Below are 19215 nucleotides of genomic sequence, written 5' to 3'. Positions count from 1 at the left end.
AATTTATATGTGATTTTTAACAGTGACCCACTTGCTAATTTTGTAAATAAGATGAAACAAATAAATTTTATAACTATGCCTTTAAAACCGAAAGCTATTATATCGCCCCCTATTGTGTTTGAGCACGTTTATATGTGAATGGTAAAATAGGAATATTTTGCGTTGCGAATGGCATTTTGGGACTGATTTGAAATCCCGGCTTTGGTTTCGCATCCTTTTTATGTTCTCCAGCCACAGGACATTGAAGCGTAGGACGCCTGCCCAGGGCATTGACCGCCGGGAGTACATCGGTCACCTGGTCGATGAGTATTACATAACAACCAACATCGGTAAAGTTTTAATTTACGTCTTTTTCTGGTGTGAATTCATTTTTGATTTTTGTTTTTAGAGGCCCAGCAGCAGGTGACTGCTAATTTGGCCAATTTTGCATACGATCCCATCAACTGGTCACATCTCCTGGAGGCGGACGCCCTAGATGTATTCCTGGCATCGCTGGAGACCCAGGATCAGCTTTTAAAAGTCCACGGAATTGCGGCATTGTGTAATCTTTGCCTGGGTACGTAAAAATCTGATTCTAGAATCTATCTTGTTGTTCATCATAGTCTTATTACAGACAAAACGGCTGCCAAATTTATCAGAGAGCAGCTAAAAGTGATAACCGGTCTCTTTGTGCGCACTGATCACCCGGAAATAGTACTTCACAGCCTGGCGCTCTTTTACCAATTACTGGAAATTGGGGAGTTGGCTGATAGGGATTTACTTCTGAGTCCTTCGGTGCTAAGGACGGTGCAAGAGTGGCGGGTCAAGGCACACGATGAACGCATCGTTAAACTTTGTCAGTTGCTGCTGCAAGATTTCGCAACACGCACCGAGATTGTCCAGCTGCAAAATGCTTACCCAAACGTTCCGACAGCTGAGCACCAAAGCACTGAAGCAGGTGCAAGTGGTTAAGCGGTTTTCCCAAAGCGATTTGGAGCAGTTTGCCCAGTTCACCGGCGACCACAACTACATCCATAGCCTGGAAACACCCACCGAGGATCGCCGCGTCCACGGAGCCCTGCTCAACGCGGTGGTGGCGGGTATAATGGGTACCCAGCTCCCAGGTCCGGGCACCGTGGTTCTAGAGCAGAATTTCAAGTTCCTGAAACCCTGTCGCATTGAGACCGACACCCTGGTGACCGTACGTCTGCTACAATCTCGAAAGATTTCCACCGTGGAGTACGACATACGGCAGAACAACGAGGTGGTTTTCGCCGGCAGCGCCAAGTTGCTGACACGCAACCAAAAAGACTAGCATTGATTGGTTCAATAAAAATGGATTTTAGAATATTTATTGAACTACTTCTTAGAGGCCCGCTTGCCCTCGCCCTTCTTGGGAGGCGCCTTGCCGCGCAGCTTGCGCAGACGCTTCATCTCCTCCTTGAAGTCCTGGTGCTCATCGCGGAACAGTCCGTAGTCGCGCAGGTTCTTCATCAGCAGGTGCGTCTCCACGTGCCGCGGATACCAGTTGACCACGTAATCCCGTTTGTGAATTGGTTCTTCCGAGAACATGCGAACCACCTAGGGACGGTCGAATAAAAGCATGTTTACATTTTTATTAATAAATTTATTTCGGGAACATACCTTCATGGACTTCTCGTTTGTGGTGCGAGCCACTTCGCCAAAAATGCGATTTGAGAGGTAGTTCATCCGGCGAGCATACTGCGTGCCGAGCTTAATCAGCTCCGTGTACTTGTGGGACATAGTTAATATTAGTTTGCTATTCTTTTCATGAAATAATTTAAGAGTTTCTAAATTGCGGTTATGTCACGAAACAAAAACAAGCGACAGCTGATTTCCAAGTGCAGTTGCCATTCACACAAAAGGCCGATATTAAGGGCATTCCTTAAATTGCAAACATGTATTAACCGTCACTTTTAAGATTATTATAGAACATATCATTAAATAAGATAAATATAAAAAAAGAAAACCAATTTTTGTTTGAATAACAGAATGACGCATGGCTTCCATTATCTGAGATTCAAAAACGTACTTCTTTACTAATATATATAGAGAGACTTGAGCTCAAATTCGTCAAGTTAGTTTTTATTTAAAATGAAAAGGAATTAGAGTATGTACCACCTTATTAATCAACTGGAATAACAAAACTTTAGCAACAATCTAAGCATAAGGCTCCTCCCAATGTAATACTAAAATTTCTAGTCTCACTTAGACCGTCTCTATGGCCCCCCGTCGCCTGCCCTCCGATCCGCCAGTGGGCTCGTTTCCGTCGCTCCCGATAAAAGAAGTCTCCTCGGAGCTCTGTGTTGGGGGCACTTCACGGGCCAGGCCATTTAACTGGCTTAGAAGGGCGTTAGTTCCCCCCAGGGACGCTTCACGTGGTGAGCCGCTGTGTCCGGATAGCTGATCGTAGTGGAGCACGCGGATGGGTGTTTGGGAGCGGGAGGCAGGCGAGGGATTTCCCCGAGAGTGCGGACTGTTGTTGCGTGAGTGCTGGAAATCCTCGAGAGGAATCTCCTCCGACCTAGAACGAAAAAATATTACACATTTATTTATAACTCGATTAGGTTATTAGTTAATTTTATAATTAACAAGAACGAAAAAAATACCTCAGCATAAAACATAATGACATAACGAGGACAGATAAAAATGGAGAGCTTTAAAGCATGCTATTCGTTATTTATTTGTCAAAATAATACGCAAATAAATATAAAAATATACGACAAACGATATCTCTATACATAATTATACAAGGTGGTATTACAAGCAAACTTAGTCAATCTAACAGATTTTGTTAAGTGTATCTTAATGAAATTTAACAGGCCAAGAGCCAAAATATGCATCAAATTTCGAGAATCATGTAAACAGCTAGATAAATGGAACTTTTTGATGTTTTGAACGTAATCCAATTAAAAAAAAAGAAAGACTAGTTTAGAATACTGCAATACTTTACAAATCTCAATTATAACAAAAACCATTCTAAGACAACAGAGCTAACGAAAATGTTTCATTGTTACCGCGGCCTGGGCATTCTAGGGCTGCTCTCCCGCGACCGATTTCCAGTACTTCTGGGCTGGGAGTTTTCCCGCGACTGCGAGGAGCTGTGGCTGCCCATGCTAACACTGGGCGATCGCTCCCGATCTGAGTGATCGGCCCTAAGATTCGAGCCCGAAGTTGAGCTGGGACTGCGGCGTCGGGAGCGGCCAGCGCTTTCATTTCTAATTCTGCGGGAAAACGCACAGATGAGGATGGAAAGGAGGAACGTGAGGACACACCGAGACTTGAACTTACCCTTCGATGGAACGATTCGGGGCCATCTGGGTTCGACTAACCCCAGCGCTATTGCTTCCACGCAGCACTGCTGCAAATCCCGGCACTCGATTGGCCGTGGAGAACATGGGACGGTGGTGACTACTGCGCGAACTGCTCCCACTGCTGTTACCACTTCCGCCGCTACTGGATGCGACCATTGTGCCACCAACAGCGTAGACGGGAGAGTCCATCTGTCCAGGAATCTCGATGAGCTGCGCAATCTGGTACATCTTCTTTTGTCGCGCCTTGCTGCGACCCTTTGTCAACCTCTGCTTGGCAGCCATGCAACGGATGTGATCGTCGAACAGGAACTTGGCCGAGAGCAACGGAGTGCGGTTGTGTGTGACTCCGCCCCGGTGCACGGTGATGTGCAAGCAGCGCGAGTCATCCTTATCGCCCTGCACCTCTACGTCCTGCAGAAAGCCAACAAACTTTGCCACACCCCAGCCCAGCAGCTTTGCATCCGGCTCGACGAGAATTAGCTGCAATGCGTCAATGACCAGAAAGCGTCTTTGCTTGCTGCTGTCCTTGGCCACAACGGTGCAGGCTATTAGGTCACTATTGTCTATTTAGATTGATAATGGTTAGCCTTAATATATACATCATCTTAGGGGAATACTTACTCAGATCAAGTACGTTCTCCACCTGGACCAGATTGACTACATTTGTAAGCGGTAATAGTGATTCCTTCTCATTCAAAAACTTTTGGCACGTGCGACGCAGCAGGAAGTACACGCGAATGGCTCGGCGGGCCTTTTCCACCTCCCCGCAGGGGAGTCGTCGCGTAAAGTTTATTCCCGTAAGGGGCGTTCCCGTAGGAGGCAGTAGAATGGTGGAGTCCATACACAGAAATTCTACGTTCAGTTGCGCCTTTCGCATCTCGTTATATTCGTCTTCGAACAGGTCTAGGAAGATGTCCTCGGACCTGTAGAAGTTACGAAGCACCACCATCGACTGATTGCGGGCGCTGAAGAGCAGATCCTGTTGAGCGACGGTAATGCAGCGCGAATCATCAGAGCTGGGACGGGTGAAAGTGACCAGTAACTCCAAAGCAATCTCAACGGTAATCAAACGAATGCGGGACGCTGTAGGGAATACAAATGGAATTATTAAAGATCTAATGATAACCGGAATTCGACCAGTTGTACATACATGGCTGACTGGACTGGGTGATGATGTTTAACAGATGCTCAATCAAGGCTGTCTTATAACTAAAGGCGCCACGGGTTGATTTTGCCAGAAACTGCTCGAACCACTCATTCTTGATACCTATGTGGAAAGGTACACAAGAATATTTGTTAACTAGACCATGATGGATGCATACGATTGATTAGTACGGGAGGTGGACGAGTTACATACCATCTGAACGGATTGGGACATGTACCAGAATGTGACATTTTCATTACACACAAAGAAAGTAATTAGAATGAAGCAGAAATGGGGTGATCAGAGCAATGGAAAGTTACACAACATTAGCCAAAAAAAACGTCTAATGAAGTTAAGGGACATCTTCATGAATCTTACCTCGATTGTGCGACATAGCATATATGAGGCACAACGACAGCAGGGCAAGGTAATCGTTTTCGGTACAGTCCAAAGCATGCAGGACCGTGTCTAAAAACGGCTTGGCCATCTCAGCAAAATCAGCCTTCGTTGAGGAAGATGACTTCTGCAGCAGCTGCTTTTCCTCGTCAGTTATGTTGCGCAGTTTTATCTGCTCCGCTTCAACCGCATCTGCTTGAGAATCCAGTTCTGTGGTGGCTGGGGATGAGGACTCCACGCCACTGTCCTCGCTGAGTGCATAGCTGGATGAGCTAGACTGACCGGTGACGGTATCCAAGGCTTGCTCGAGACTCTCATTGGGCTCGCCGAAGCCAGGTACAACCACTTCGCGGTGCTCAACGTATGAATTAAGAATCTCGGCAGCACCCTCCTTAAAGACGCTGTGGTCGCCATTGAGGATAACCCAGGCCAGAGCGTGCACCAGCGGGGCATGCGAAACCACCAGGAAGACCAATGAGAGCAGGAAAAGGGCCACGATGGAGCTCACTCGCGGATTGTGCATCTCCTGTATGTCGATGTCAACATTGCGATTAAGCACAGCAGCTAGATTCTGGGTAACCACTGCCAGTGAGGGCGGGGGCGGAGCTGGTGTAAGTGAGAATATGTACAGAGGCACGAATAGCTTATGCAGCAAGTGCTCGGTTAACACCGCGTTCAGATCCTTGATTTCCAGCAGGAGAATGTCGCTCAAATAATGCAAATGATCCAGATGCTCGGCAACCAAATTGGACAATTTTTGATTCGATTGATGGCTGCGGATGAATTAAGAAGTCAGTAATATAAAAGGAGGGACTATATTACAATAACTCTTACTCTATATCTGTGCGAACACAAGTGTCTAGTTCCAGAATGTGTTTGCCGATAAACCAGACCAGATTACTGAAATATGGAGCAGCCGTTCTAGGGCGAAAAGAAAAGTTTAATGGAGCTCATGGGACTGAAGGCAAAGGACGTACTTGTCTCGAATAAAACGCAACATGCTTGGGTTTTGAACCTTGTAGACATTTAAAGAAATGGTGCGCACTGCAATTCTCACCATTGACTCGGGATGATTAAAGAACTTTATAGCCTCTGTGTACAAGGGAAAGTCATTTGTGTGCTGAAAGGAATTATATCACATTGAATGGATATAAAGATGTGTTTTAGACAGTGCAAACCTCATTGTAAAAGAAGTGTATTGTGTGGGTGTTTAACTTTAGACTTAGCGTCTTTAGAAAAAGAATGTAATAACCCATCACATCCTCGTCGGAGAAGTCAAACTTGTGCACCATTATAGAATTTACATGGTTGTTGCTCAACAGATAATCTGCAACGTTATAGGAATGATTACGTCGAGTGTATTATAAAAACTGTTGAAAATTGTACTTACACAGGGACGTCTCGTTGCGTATGTTCTCAAAGAGGATGTTGAGAGTCTGAAGGAGCTGCACGCAGACGAAACTCGAGCCTCCACTCTTTTGTCGCATTATGTGCAGGAAATACGATAGCATATTCTTCTCCAAAAAGAAGCTGTTGCAAATAATTAGATTAAGGTTTATTACATTGAGATTCATATTACTCACTCAAACACCAGCGAGTCATGCTGGTCGCCCCAAATCAGGATCTCTGCGATGCAGCGCAGAGACTCCACCAGCAGGCCACGATTACTTTCCGACACTGTGGTGTTCTTCTCCAGAATGCTGTACAGGTACTTCAGGTGCTCCAGCGACAGGCGGTTCTTGGGCCGGCCGCCCCAGGGTCCGCCGAACCAGCTGCGACTCCGGAACATGCTGGCAACTAGGATGGAATCAACTGGCCACGATCCGCCTGACTGCTCTCATATCAGGGTAGGGAATGCGGGAGCGCTGTTCTCTCGGATATTTGCATGCACTACTGCTCACGGTCACGCCACTGGGTTGGCCCACAATAAGGGGGCACCTAATACCTGCGATTGCACGAATCTAATTTTGTAATTTGCGAATGGCGATTTTTTCCAACAAATTTCTCTTCTTCTTCACGGGGAACACAAGTGTCACAGTCAGCTGTTGCTTCTGCCCAAATTAATGGTTATCGGTATCGAAGTACCAGAGATGACAAATGGCTATTTTGTTGTGATTGCATGAGAACTGCGACTAGATCACGACTTTTAAAAATCGCGCAAATGTCCTCTTAAAAAACCGTTTTAATTTTGAAAAACATATTTAGTGAACAAGACAGTCAAATGCGGAACAAGCATATATTAATAGCATATTACACCATGCATCCTACATTAATTATAATTAACAGTTTGGTAATCTGTTTGTTATGGAAATGCATTGACATTTGCATATTCTACAGAGGTGTAAAATGTAAGAGAACTGAATTTGTCACGATTTGCTACAGCTTGACTATTATTATACACATCATCCACGAATATAGCTTTATTTGTTCATCTGCAGAGCATTTACTAGCTAGGTTTTTGGTTAAAGTTTATGGAATACGATCCCGTGCTGGGATCACGTTGCATTTGGAAATTTTGTGTAGACAGTCCGAACGGTTTTAGTATCATGTTGCCCAGTTCCTTTAAGTTGGACATCATCTCGTTTTTGAGCTTCTCGTTGCGCTCGTTTATAATGGGCGGCAGGCGAATCTGAGCCTCACAAGCCTCCTGCTGCCCGGGATCGAACTCAGTAACTTTTTTGTAGTCCTCCAGTGCCTCGTCGGGCTTGTCGTCTTGCTCATAAAGCTTGGCGCGCCTGTAAGTTATAATTAGACTTAAGAATACGAAGTTTCAAGGAGATATTGAAATATTGACCTTAAAAGCACCCTCACATACTCAGGCCACAGTTCTAAAGCCTTTGTGCAGTCGTCGATGGCCGCTTTGTTGGCCTCCAGCTTAATCTTGGCAGCAGCCCTGTTTCCGTAGAGAACTGCTCGCTCCTTGGAGCTGGCCGAGGGGCAAATGTCTAGAGCTTCTGTATAGGACTTGGCGGCGCCTTCGGCGTCTTCATTTTTGAACAACTCGTTGCCCTCAAGTTTCAGCCTATCGGACTTTTCTTTGTTAGCTGCCAGCTGCTCTGGGCTGAGATCCTTTTCCCGTTCGCGCAACTCCTCAATGGTTAGCTCAGAGTCCACTGTTAATGGTGTCGCGATGGAATCTCCGCCAGCCGCGCCCTGCTCCGCTTCGTCATCCAACGCCAGCTGGTTTTGCTTCTCCACGATCTCATCCACGTCCTTTTCGCTCTGCCGCGTGCTGGTGGCCTCTTTTTCGGTTATCTCCTCCCCGATCGCGTCCTGGAACTCGTCGTCACTGTTGGTGTGGCCTGCCATTCTATTGGAAATTGATCCTTACGGAATTTACTGAAGGTTTCGGTTTGTTGTTCAGCAACAAATAAAGCTTCACATGCTAACGATAATTTTGTCTATCGATAGCACCGATGTCGTACAGTGTTGAGAAAGGTCAGTTTCTGTTTAGGTACCTTCAGCAAGCTAAAAAATACCTGTTAGGCACATATCATTTTTAAAACAAATATTTTAAGGATAATCCTGTTGTATTTGGCAAAGTTTGAAACCAATTTAAAGTAAACATTTAAAGTTTTAGAGCATCCCTTGATTACTTCGGACAGATAAACTCTTTCCAACACTACTGCTTTGACGCTTTGACTGCTGGCCATGCGAACTGGTATGGTAAATACAGAAAAAATGGACATAGGAGCTTATAAATTGAGTGAATACATCCCCGCCAAGCCGCTGGTTGGTAATCTTGAGGTGTGCTTTACGGACGGAGAGCAGGTGAGTTAGGAGCTACCGTGGGAATAGCCTTTTCAAGCTTATCTTTGTAGAGACAGACTGAAACCTGCGGCCAACTTAAATGCGGCGATATTTTGAGGTTCCCATTCGCCCGCACTGATATCCAGCCAAGTTCAGTGGAGATAAAGGAGAGTAAGGTGCTCGTGGCTGCTGATAAGGCCACAGAGACGAAACGCGTGGTGGAGCTGACTCTGGAGTCCACGTTCGACTACCAGCCTGGGGACACCATTGGAATTTTGCCTACTAATAAACTCGAACAAGTGGAAAGTATGCTCAATCGGCTGGAACTGTTAGACCAGGCCGACACCACCTGCCACCTAAAGTTGGTGTTCAACTGCGCCAATAAGAATGCTAAGCTACCCGCCCACATTCCAGCAACTACTACTCCCCGGGAGATCCTTACCCACTGCCTGTCCCTAAACTTTGCTCCGCAGAAGCAGCTTCTTAGCGCTCTGGCCGGATTTACAAGCGATGACAAAGAGCGTTGTTTCCTGTCCTGTCTGTCCTCTAAACAGGCCACCGAGTACTACCAATCGCTGATCTTAGAACAAGGCTTGCTTTTCATGGACATTCTTGAACTGTGCGTCAACTGCCGACCACCACTGGCCTTCCTGGCAGAGCACTTGCCACGGCTGCTGCCACGACCGTACTCCATTGCCAACAGTCCTTTGGAGGCTGGTAATCGCGAACTTCGCGTTATCTACTCGCTGCTCTGCCTCAAACCTGGAGTCACAACCAGCATGTTGGAGGCAGCTACACAGGAAAGCAGCCCAGAGCATACCAAAAAGGTGGTTATCTACCCACGAATAAGCAACCTATTCCGTTACACAGAGCGGGATGTGGGCAGAAACCAAATACTTATTGCTGTTGGCACAGGTCTGGCGCCTTTTCTTGGATTCTTAGCCCACAAGGAAGAGCTTTTAAAACTGCAGCCGCAACAGGCAAGCGGACAATCCTGGCTTTACATTGGTGCCAAGACCACAGATGCCGTTCTTAGGCGTGAAAAACTAATGGCCTGGCAGGAATCCTCGTTGCTCGAGCGCCTACGGATGTGTTACTCGCGAGGTGAGTCCCCTAGCTACGTGCAACAAATGTTGGAGGAGGACTGTAAAGATCTGGTCGAGTTCCTGATGAAGTCAGAGACTGTGTTGTACATTTGTGCCGATGGCGCCAAGATTTCGCGATCCATTGCAAGTGGCTTATGTCGGTGCCTGCAGAAGGCTATGCATCTCACGGAGGAAGAAGCTTCGCAGCTGTTAAATACACTGAGGAAACAGGGCAAATACCGCGAGGATGTTTGGCTGTAATGGACAAGTCTAAGGTGCAGTCAAAATAAAAGCTTCACTAATTAAGTCCTATAAATACCTTAATATATTAGTAATTTGTGTTATTTTTAGTGTTTGTTGTTTTTTATGTACGGTTAAGATCGTTTATTTTAACAATTGAAAATAAGTGAAGCAAAGAAACCACTTCCACCTGCACATTTGAGAAACTAATGTATGAAGTATTTGCACTCAGATGTTTGTAATTCAATTGCTATTATTTTGACTGCAGCCTTAATGTAAATAATTATAAAACAGAAAGCTTTGGTCGAATAAGTAAATAACGATATATTTAACAACACAAAATAAAAATTACAGTGCAAGGTAAACTAAATACATACAATTGTGAGGGCCATCTTCAACGATCGAAGTGGATGTGTACTACGAGTACTAAATGGATTTGGGTCTGTGTATAAGGTTGACTTAAGTGGTAAATTGCAAAATAAATCTAAATAATGGTAGAATATAGATTACGACTTAGGTTTCAAAAAAACTAAACGTGCGCACATAGAACATAAAACGTATAGTGGGGTTTGCTCTTTGAATTTAAGCGATTGGTAAAGCGCTAATGTATCGTTATTGTTTCTCCGCTTCTCTAAATATCTAGATCTTTTTATTTTTTATACTGTTTACGTTTATTTTGGCAAGTCGTGTTGACCTTGCAAAATAATATGCATTTTGTATTTTATCTACGTTTAAGTTTATTTGAAATAGAGCCAATTCTTTTAGTGTATACTAATATAATTACGAATCGATCAAAATTGATGTCAGCTTCTTCTTTCTCCTATTCGTCCCTTTACATTTGCAATAAAAGTTGCGTATAAAAAATTATGCTACTTTTTGTTGTTCTTTGTTTGGTTTCAAGACTTAAGTTCCATTTTACATTTACGTTTTTAATTGCAAGTTTTGCGTTCGTCTTAAATGCGTTTGCGAATATGTAATGTCGGGTATGTTTCGGTTTTCAAAAAGGCCATCTAACCCCGTTTCTACTGCCCCTAAATACTATCCGTTCGTTGCCTTGCCTAATACTCATTTAAGCTAAACTAAGAAAATCAAGTATATTTTCGATTAATAATTAAGCTCTTTAAAAATTATGAATGCATAATTGTAGGCCAAATATTGGGATATCATTTCGTATATAAAATTTAACTATGAACCGATCTGCAGCAGCAGCAATCCATTTTCCCTATTAATATCAAAATTGCAAGTAAAATATAATCCCTATCGGTAAGTGTATATATAACAGATAAAGAAAGCTAACACCGGCTGGCGGAAGAGCCTTGAATGCACTCCTTTTTTCATTCGCCTTCGTTGTGATTTATTAAAGTATATCTGGCGACTAGCCACAGATTACTTTCCGAATAGATCTTGTGGTGGTGGGAAATAGCATAAAATATCGAACTAAGAGGATAATGGAAAAATAGTTAGTTAAAACCATGTTCTTCTTCAATATATTCCCTTCGCCAATTGGCATTGCTTATGATTCCCGTTGGGACTAGGTTTAGTGTACGTATACCACTTCTATATGATCTATGTATATTATCCCTCTAGGGACATTCTTCGTTTCAATATTTCACTTTAGCTTTGACACACACATTACGGCGTTAAATAACATCTCTATTGTGATAGGGGCCTGGGAGGGAAGGGAGGGAACTACTTTAATCTGTTCTTTTGTGGCGCTTGGTTAGTCTTACGTTTGTACTAATTAAAATGGAATATAAAACATTTATCCCTCAATCCCGTCCACACTGCGAATATCAGCTAATATACATACAAGCTCTGGCTAGCTGTCTCTAATTAGTTATCTGTTGCATTGATATCTGTATTCTATGGGAAATGCATAAATTGTGGAGATAATCTTGCTGTTGCTGGTGTGTCGCTTGCTGCTGCTAGCTCTAGTCCTAATGGCACTTGTTACACTCATTTCGACTTGCTATATTTATCGCCTTCGTTTTTTTTTTGTTTTTTGGTAATTTACAACAAGTATTGCATGTTCTCTGTTAGGGTTCGTTTTGAACTTACTGACTACGACGAATTTTATAAAGAGTCGCATAATGCTGATTTGATAAAATCGCTTAAATCACAATTATGTATATATACGGGTATATAAAGAGTAATCAAACTTATGTCCCTACATTTAATAATACAGTATCTATGTATATCATATGTGCGTGTTTGTGTGCGTTGTTGAAGTAAGCTAATTTGCCATAGGACAATCTAATCTAAGCGATAACCCCGCCCCCCTGCCATCGATGAACTGCTCGAGCGATGCGATATGGATCCACGGTTTGGCAACGGTTTCCTACGAGTTTTCCGGTCTCTGCTCATCTCTCTGCCCTCGCTGACTGGTGCTGCAAGAAAAGAGATACAATCCTATGGTTACTTATTGTTGTTAGGTATTCAGCTCGGTTTACTGCATTGCAGAAGAGCAAAGGGGCAAACAGGGAACGGGATGGCGAATAATTAACACATCGACCTCTAATAATTGTAATCACCCTGAAATTCGTTTATGGGCCCCAAGAATGTACAATTATGTGCACTGAAATATATAAATGGACTCGAAAATTATAGATTTCGATGCTAGCACTAAAATGTGCCACGAATACAAAGTTTGTTAATTTAACACATTTAAGTGGTTCTTGCAGTTGCGATTATATAAATATACATCTCACATAATTATTTCATGTAACGTCATTAATTTGCATTTATAATAGTTAATGCTAGCAAGCTCATGGTTATGATATTGTTAAATGCCAAGTTTTTAATATGAGGTCGAACACACAATTTGTTCGGGAAGCGTAAGTCAAATGAGCTAATCAAACAACTTTTTCGTTATCGGCGGGCTCCTTATCACCGCATTTGATACAACCAGCTGATAGCTGGCCAAAGAAGTCGTTAAAAATAGATCGCTACACTCACGACAGGTGAAAGGACCTTGGGTAAGGGGGGTCGAGGCCAGGTGAACTGCACATTATTAATAATAATGCATTATCAATCCCATTTTATGGCGCCCCTTTGGATGCGTTATTTTGGGGGGCATCTGCATAATCTTTTGGCGTCATTCGCCCGTTTTGTTCGACCGCCTCCCCGCCCAGATATCTCTGTTGCTGAAAAGAACTATTGTTGTGCCATGGGAGAGCGGAGCACGTCAATTATCAGCACAATAATTGGTTATATTTATCAGCATGTGAAGCGGCACCCGCTCCAAAGTCACGCTTCGATTTCAATGAAACGCGGACTGTCGAGCTTTTTCAGTTTTCCCCACAATTTTCCTTTAACGAAATCAGAGATGAGAAAATCTTAATGCCCAGCTCAAAAATACATTTTAGGTATTAGAAATTTCATATTATAAAATAAATATTAGTTTTCAGTAACCATATCTAATGCTGATACAACAATTTCTTGCTGTGCATCCTGCAGTTGTCTTGTCGAGCTAATAAGAGCGTGTTCCAGATGCAAAGAGGGCCGAAAGAAGTTCACGTGTGGATCGTGTACCAATGCCTGCGAACATTACATTGCAATCCACTGAGTGGCTCCGCAAAAATATATATAATTTTATTGCGAGTGTACTTGCACTGAGTACGTGTGTGTGAGTGGATGAGTATGTCGCAGGCATTGGAGACTCTGACAAAACATTCGTTGGCAAATGCTACTAAAGCCAGTGGATTCGGATCGGATTCATTATAATACACAGTTTTAGCATTGTTGGTTTGCGTGATCAGCGCGGGGGGAGGTGGGGTCGTTTACTAAATCATCCCCCCTCAGCGGTCGATGGGCGCAAAGTAATGAATGAATCATCTAAAATTCCGCATAGCTACCAAACAACAACTTGTGTGTGTGGTTCAGTTCAGTAAACGAAAAAACACTCACTCACACACGCAGGCAAACAGCCGAAAAACCTTTCGAGCAAGGTGAAATTATCATTCGACGGCGCCATTTCAAATCGAACTATGTGTGAGTGGTTTAGTCATTATTTCTGGGTCTTGGGGCGTCGCTAGACCATTTTCAAACTCACTCACTAACGCACAACTGGATGCGCAGAGAAAAACCATTAGTTTGTTTTTAAATGTGGAATAGATAACAGTGGAACATACTTTCAACGCTAACGTACAATAATGCGTTTTTTATGTAGGAACTTAGCATGTTTTGCAGATTCTCAAAAGTATTTTTATTAGGGATTATTCAAAGGTAAAGCTAGTATTTTTTCAGTGTAGCCAGCTGTACTTTGCCCCAAGATCGAGGTTCCACGCCCAGAAGCCAGAATGGAAAACGAAGAAAATGTTTCAGTTTTTGCGAAATTCCTGAGCGTATCCCTCCTTTCTCCCTGCTTCCAGTACTTGCAGAATTCAAGATTTCAATATCCGCGAGAATAACCATCGCTATCTCTCCCTCACTCTCCCGCAAAACGGAAAGCAAAAGTATGCGCCAGTAATATAAACAAATAAAGAGCCTAGAGATCCGGTAGAAGTTGGAGAAGAAAACAGGGGCGGATCCAGATGTGCTTTGCAAGGGATATTCCCCTAATGTTTTAGTAATTAAACTTAGCTTATGAAAGTATATATTAATTATACCATCAGTTGTCACCACATTAAAATATTTAAACCCACTGAAAAATTAGCCTCCAGATCCGTCCCTGGAAAATGCAGAGCCAGTGCATCACAATGCAGGCGAAGAGACAAGTCAAAGTGGGAGTGGGAGAGAGTAAAAATAGCGCAGCCGAGTCGCGACGTCGCCATCCCCCCTCTCGCTTGCTCCTGCCACAGAAGCAATTAAGTTGAGTAAGTGGGAGGGCGACCAAAGATGCAGAAGAACTAAAGAAGAGTGTGAGAGGGAGGAAGAGGCCGGAGAACCGCCATCAGAATCAATTATACACACTCTCATTCTTTGTGTTACACACACTCAGTTTGACTTTGACTCCACTTTCGCTCTCTCGCCGCCCCCTCTCTAAAACTCTCTCTCGTAGAACTTTCACGATCTATTTTTTAGCTTTGCTTATCACATTGGAAATGGACGAAAATTTTTCCAAGAATTTGATAAATTCCGCTCAGTTTGGGGGGAATTACAATAGCACTTATACAGCATGTTGTACGCGCCTGATAAGGCCAATACAAATGCATTTCGCTGCGCGTAGGTGTTTTCGCTGTCTGTGTGCCTGAATTAAAGTTTTCTTTATTATGATGTATGAATATTTTTTGGCCAGACAAAGCGATATTCCAAACAGGAAATGCGAACGAGCGTGTTAAATTGCGTACTCAGTTGTTGTTTGTTGTTACTGCCGGAGCGGCTTCTTTCTTTTTCTTGCTGCTTTTTTGTCCATTGTCGGTTTTCAATGGGATGATTTGTGCAAAAACCCTGTACGTAGCATACGTAACGAATGAGACATAAACCATTGCAGCGCTAGCCAAGTAACGGTGTGTGCTCTCATGTAGGAAAATCCCAAACTTGATTATAAGGGGAAAGATCTTTATGGAAATGCCAAATTTATATCTATCGAAAGAATTCTTTTAGTGTGAAGAAATGTGTCTTTCATAATAAAGCATTAAGTTATCAAATAATAACTTGTTTTTTCAAGTCATGTTTGAATCATATGAATAAAACATGAGTTTTAAGTATAACTGTTCATAGAAGTGAATCATTTTTGGATTAAATCCAACCACTGGTCCCAGTCCATTTCTCTGATGGATGACTTTCTAAATTATATTAAGCTGTCTTGGCACCATAACATATTTGCTCTATAGGGCGTTGCAAGCAATTGACCGCGTTAAAGATTCCCTTTCCCAGGTATAAAAGAAAGAAAACTAATCAGAGACAAAAGCCTCGTGCACTTCGCAACCTTGATCGAATTTAATCTGTTGTTCAAACCGAAGCCAGTTACTGATTAAAAGTCTCAAGATAGCCAACTATCGCTGTTTTGGGTCTAGGTCTTTGACAAAATTTAGACAGCGAAGAGAAACTAACCCATCGGCCAATAAACCGACAGCCTCTGTTTCCACATGTGCGATTGCGAAAAGGTTTCCGTTGAAATGTATATCGTTTCGCTTGAATAATGAGCTCGGCCAGATGGGCTACCTGGGACTTACCTGTTTTCGAAGGGGAGTTGCCGGGTCCTAGTCCTGCTCTCGCCATTTCTACGGTTGTACACACTACAAAGACTACGGTCAGCAGCATTCTATTCCAGTTCCATTTCCGGTTTCGTCCACACAAAACAAATTTACATTGAAAACTCATTATACACACGGGGCAGATCCCGAACCCGATCCCGATTCCGCTTCCGATCACGCGTAGAGCAGCCTGGCCGTCCGGTGATTGCATAGCAACTATACGTTGCGTCGGAGCACTTTCTTGGCCGCCTTGATGTTGGGCACGAGGGCCTTGACCTCGCTGCAATCGTTGAGGAACGGATGGCTGAGCAACTCGTCGGCGGTGGCCCTTCGGTCCACCTCCACCTGGAGGCAGCGATCGAGAAAGTCTTGGAGGTTGGGACTCAGCTTATCCCAGCTCTTTATGTCCGGCCGACCGTTGGCGGCGATCAGGTAGAGGGCGCGGAGCGGAGTCTCGTATAGGTAGGGTGGCTGGCCCTCGATCATCTCGATGGCCATGATGCCGATAGACCAGATGTCCACCTTCTTGCCGTACTTCTTGCGCGTGACCACTTCGGGCGCCATCCAGTACGGCGTTCCGACCATTGTCTGGCGCTTCTCATCGCCCTCGATGTTGGCGCAGAACCCAAAGTCCGTCACCTTAACACTGCCATCCATGCCCAGCAGTACGTTGTCTGACTTGATGTCCCGGTGGATAATGCCCTTAGCATGCAGAAAACTAATAGCGTAGAGCGTCTCGCGGCAGACGCAGGCAATCTGGCGCTCCTTCATCACAGTCTCGGTAACGACGTCAGTCAATGGGCCGCCATCCATGTACTCCATGACTACCCACAGTTGGTCCTCGGGCTCCAGAAGGTAGGCATCCAGGAAGTTCACCAGATTCTTGTGGTTGAAGTCCTTAAGCACACGAATTTCTGTGAGTATGAGATCCTTTGAGGACTGGTTCTTCATATCGATGGTCTTGACGGCCACCTGCGATTCGTTCTGTAGATCGGCGGCTATGAAAACTATGCCAGAAGCTCCTTTGCCCACCTCCTGAGTGGTCTTGTAGCGTTCCCTTGGGTCATCTGAATTGCAAATTGCCCGCAGCTCAACGTAGATCTCGGCATCAGTTTTCTGGGCCCTCTTCTCCTTGGAGCGGCGCAGTATCGTCTCGTCGGGATTATCATCCGCATCCTGGGCACCGCCGGCTGGCTTGATGATGATTGTGTCCGTGTTGACCTTGTGCTGGTTGTCGGAGTCCTCATCTCGACGTATATCCGAAGTGCGTGAGAACTTCTGTGTTACACGAGGCTTGGGCTTGATTAGCGGTTTGGGCGGTATGGTGTGGGGCGATTTCTTGGGCGGTACTGGTGGAGGCTCTTGCGGCACGGCCTTCAGCGTTTCGCGGTGCTCCAGATTGGTCTTGAGCTCCTTGAACACTTCCTCTAGGGCGTCCAGCGGCACCGTCGACTGCTGGCTGCTGTCGTTGATGCTGCTGCTGTTGCTATTACCTGCCGAGGAGCCACAACCGCTGCTGCTTTCCGTCTCCGTGGCCGTCGAACTGCCATCGTCGTCGGACTTTTCGGGATCCTGAGATTTGTGCTTGTTTTTGTAGTTGACATAATTCTCTATCTCCTTGGACTCCTCGTGGATCACATCTTCGGTGATGAAGGGCTTGAAGACCTCGTTCTCTTTCTTCTTAATCGAATAGTTGTAGTACTTAACGGCATGGTAGGCAGCATCTGGATTCTTGTCCTGCTCATCGCGAGTGATCTGTGAGTTCATTAGGCGCACCCATGGAGCTGGAAGCCCCTCCAGGTCGCCGGTTTCCTGGTTACGCGAGACATGGAAGTGCCGTTGGAAGTTTGTGGGTGCACCGATCTCGGAGATCGATCCCCCATCTCCGCCCTTCTTCTTGAACCACTTGGTGAAGCTCATTTTTCAGCGGCTTTCTCTCTCTTTATTGTATAAGAGTGTGTGTGTGTGCGGGGGGATTTTCTTCAATGCGTTTAGTTACGCTCGACTTGGGAAATTCTAAACGCTCGGCGGATTTGTTGTTGTTTTGCGTTCGGTATTGTTAATGTTACTGTTACTCAAGCCACCACTCTCGCTCTCTTTCTCTCTCTCACTGAACCAGCCGTGAGTCATAAACACATGCACAAGCACGCACACTCGCTCGTTCGGCCTGCGCTTTGTGTATGTGTGCGAGAGCTCTTCTTATCTCTAACTGTAGCTGTAGTTTCTTTCGCTTTACGAAAACGCAGAAGATTTTCACTTTTTATTGGCCCCACTTGCTTTGCTAATTATTAATTTAGCTACCTTAATTTATTCAGCAATCACCAGTTTTCAATTGCTCAACACACAAAGGCGGACGCGGACACGAACACGCACACATCTCGAAGTCGGACACAAAAGGAGTGGCCGTCGCAGTCTTGTTCTTCCAGTGTCTGTTGTTGTTGCTGTTCTTACGCGGGGCCGAAAACTCCCTTCCCGTATAGTTTTTTGTTAGCCCTTCCAGGCTGCCATAACTTTAACGAAGTATATGGTTTATTTGTGTTTTTAAGCCGCTTTCAGAGCACCACTCCGAAACTAATAACTTCTTTGGTTTTTTCCTTCGCTTCGCTGCAATCGTACTGCTGCACTCGGCCTGCTATTGTTGTCGCTATCGCACCAGTTGTGCCGATAAATGAGAATCGTGTACGATGTAAACTATTTATTTTTACTATTAAGCGTGCGTAAGGTCAATTCGCGATTTTAAGCTACTCTTTGCGTTGCAATTTGATGTTTCTTAGGACGAGCCGAAAAATATCCGCGCGTGTGTAATTCTTGAAAATTGCAGACTAAGTGTGCCCGCAGCTGAGTTAGGCGAGTATTCCACTGTGTGGCCCTTTTATTGAAACATCGACACTTGTATAGAACTATCGATATTGGTCAAGTGGTTCAGTATTTTTTACAACAATTTTTACACATTAAAAATATTACAAATAATTCCTTAAAAATTAACATAACTATTATTCTAAGCTGTCATGTTACAGCATAAATGACTTTTAGTATTTCTTATAGTTTCTTATAATTTTAACTAGTTTTAAGTGCTATTATTATAACTATGTTTTCAATTGTTCAAAAATCCGAATCATTTAATAAATAGAACTGACTTACACAAAAGA

At 44.2% G+C, this 19215-nt stretch overlaps 6 protein-coding genes across 7 annotated transcripts; 2 read left to right on the top strand and 4 right to left on the bottom strand.

Moving 5' to 3' along the window:
• Positions 1-145: 145 nt before the first annotated feature.
• LOC6616885 lies at positions 146-1329 on the top strand. The gene is made up of 4 exons (XM_002041185.2): positions 146-329; positions 389-556; positions 614-825; positions 914-1329. The coding sequence occupies exons 1-4, from the start codon at positions 221-223 to the stop codon at positions 1292-1294; spliced, it is 870 nt and encodes a 289-aa protein (XP_002041221.1). The 5' UTR covers positions 146-220; the 3' UTR covers positions 1295-1329.
• LOC6616884 (28S ribosomal protein S33, mitochondrial) lies at positions 1301-1843 on the bottom strand. Its single transcript, XM_002041184.2, has 2 exons — positions 1624-1843; positions 1301-1560 (listed from the first exon to the last, which is right to left on the bottom strand). The coding sequence occupies exons 1-2, from the start codon at positions 1741-1743 to the stop codon at positions 1339-1341; spliced, it is 342 nt and encodes a 113-aa protein (XP_002041220.1). The 5' UTR covers positions 1744-1843; the 3' UTR covers positions 1301-1338.
• Positions 1844-2064: 221 nt separating this feature from the next.
• LOC6616883 (protein CLEC16A homolog) lies at positions 2065-6892 on the bottom strand. 2 transcript variants are annotated; one of them, XM_002041183.2, is made up of 11 exons: positions 6438-6892; positions 6245-6384; positions 6033-6181; positions 5832-5974; positions 5689-5775; positions 4837-5627; positions 4465-4581; positions 3936-4397; positions 3292-3877; positions 3018-3224; positions 2065-2524 (listed from the first exon to the last, which is right to left on the bottom strand). In XM_002041183.2, the coding sequence occupies exons 1-11, from the start codon at positions 6641-6643 to the stop codon at positions 2209-2211; spliced, it is 3204 nt and encodes a 1067-aa protein (XP_002041219.2). In that variant the 5' UTR covers positions 6644-6892; the 3' UTR covers positions 2065-2208. The 2 variants fall into 2 exon arrangements, with proteins under 2 accessions (XP_002041219.2, XP_032578436.1); XM_032722545.1 differs by lacking the exon at positions 3018-3224.
• A 350-nt stretch (positions 6893-7242) lies between these two features.
• Positions 7243-8264, bottom strand: LOC6616882 (tetratricopeptide repeat protein 1). The gene is made up of 2 exons (XM_002041182.2): positions 7649-8264; positions 7243-7589 (listed from the first exon to the last, which is right to left on the bottom strand). Exons 1-2 carry the CDS (start codon positions 8161-8163, stop codon positions 7301-7303), a joined length of 804 nt encoding a protein of 267 aa, XP_002041218.1. The 5' UTR covers positions 8164-8264; the 3' UTR covers positions 7243-7300.
• Positions 8265-8360: 96 nt separating this feature from the next.
• Positions 8361-10294, top strand: LOC6616881 (methionine synthase reductase). Its single transcript, XM_002041181.2, has 2 exons — positions 8361-8625; positions 8676-10294. Exons 1-2 carry the CDS (start codon positions 8506-8508, stop codon positions 9948-9950), a joined length of 1395 nt encoding a protein of 464 aa, XP_002041217.2. The 5' UTR covers positions 8361-8505; the 3' UTR covers positions 9951-10294.
• On the bottom strand, positions 10229-18887 carry LOC6616880 (serine/threonine-protein kinase PAK 2). Its single transcript, XM_032722546.1, has 2 exons — positions 16046-18887; positions 10229-12316 (listed from the first exon to the last, which is right to left on the bottom strand). The coding sequence occupies exon 1, from the start codon at positions 17984-17986 to the stop codon at positions 16283-16285; it is 1704 nt and encodes a 567-aa protein (XP_032578437.1). The 5' UTR covers positions 17987-18887; the 3' UTR covers positions 10229-12316; positions 16046-16282.
• Between the last annotated feature and the right edge of the window lie 328 nt (positions 18888-19215).

The sequence above is a fragment of the Drosophila sechellia genome, chromosome 3R (genome assembly GCF_004382195.2).
Source record: "Drosophila sechellia strain sech25 chromosome 3R, ASM438219v1, whole genome shotgun sequence".
In the NCBI taxonomy this organism is placed as follows: domain Eukaryota; kingdom Metazoa; phylum Arthropoda; class Insecta; order Diptera; family Drosophilidae; genus Drosophila; species Drosophila sechellia.
This window is presented reverse-complemented; position numbering and strand designations above follow the sequence as displayed.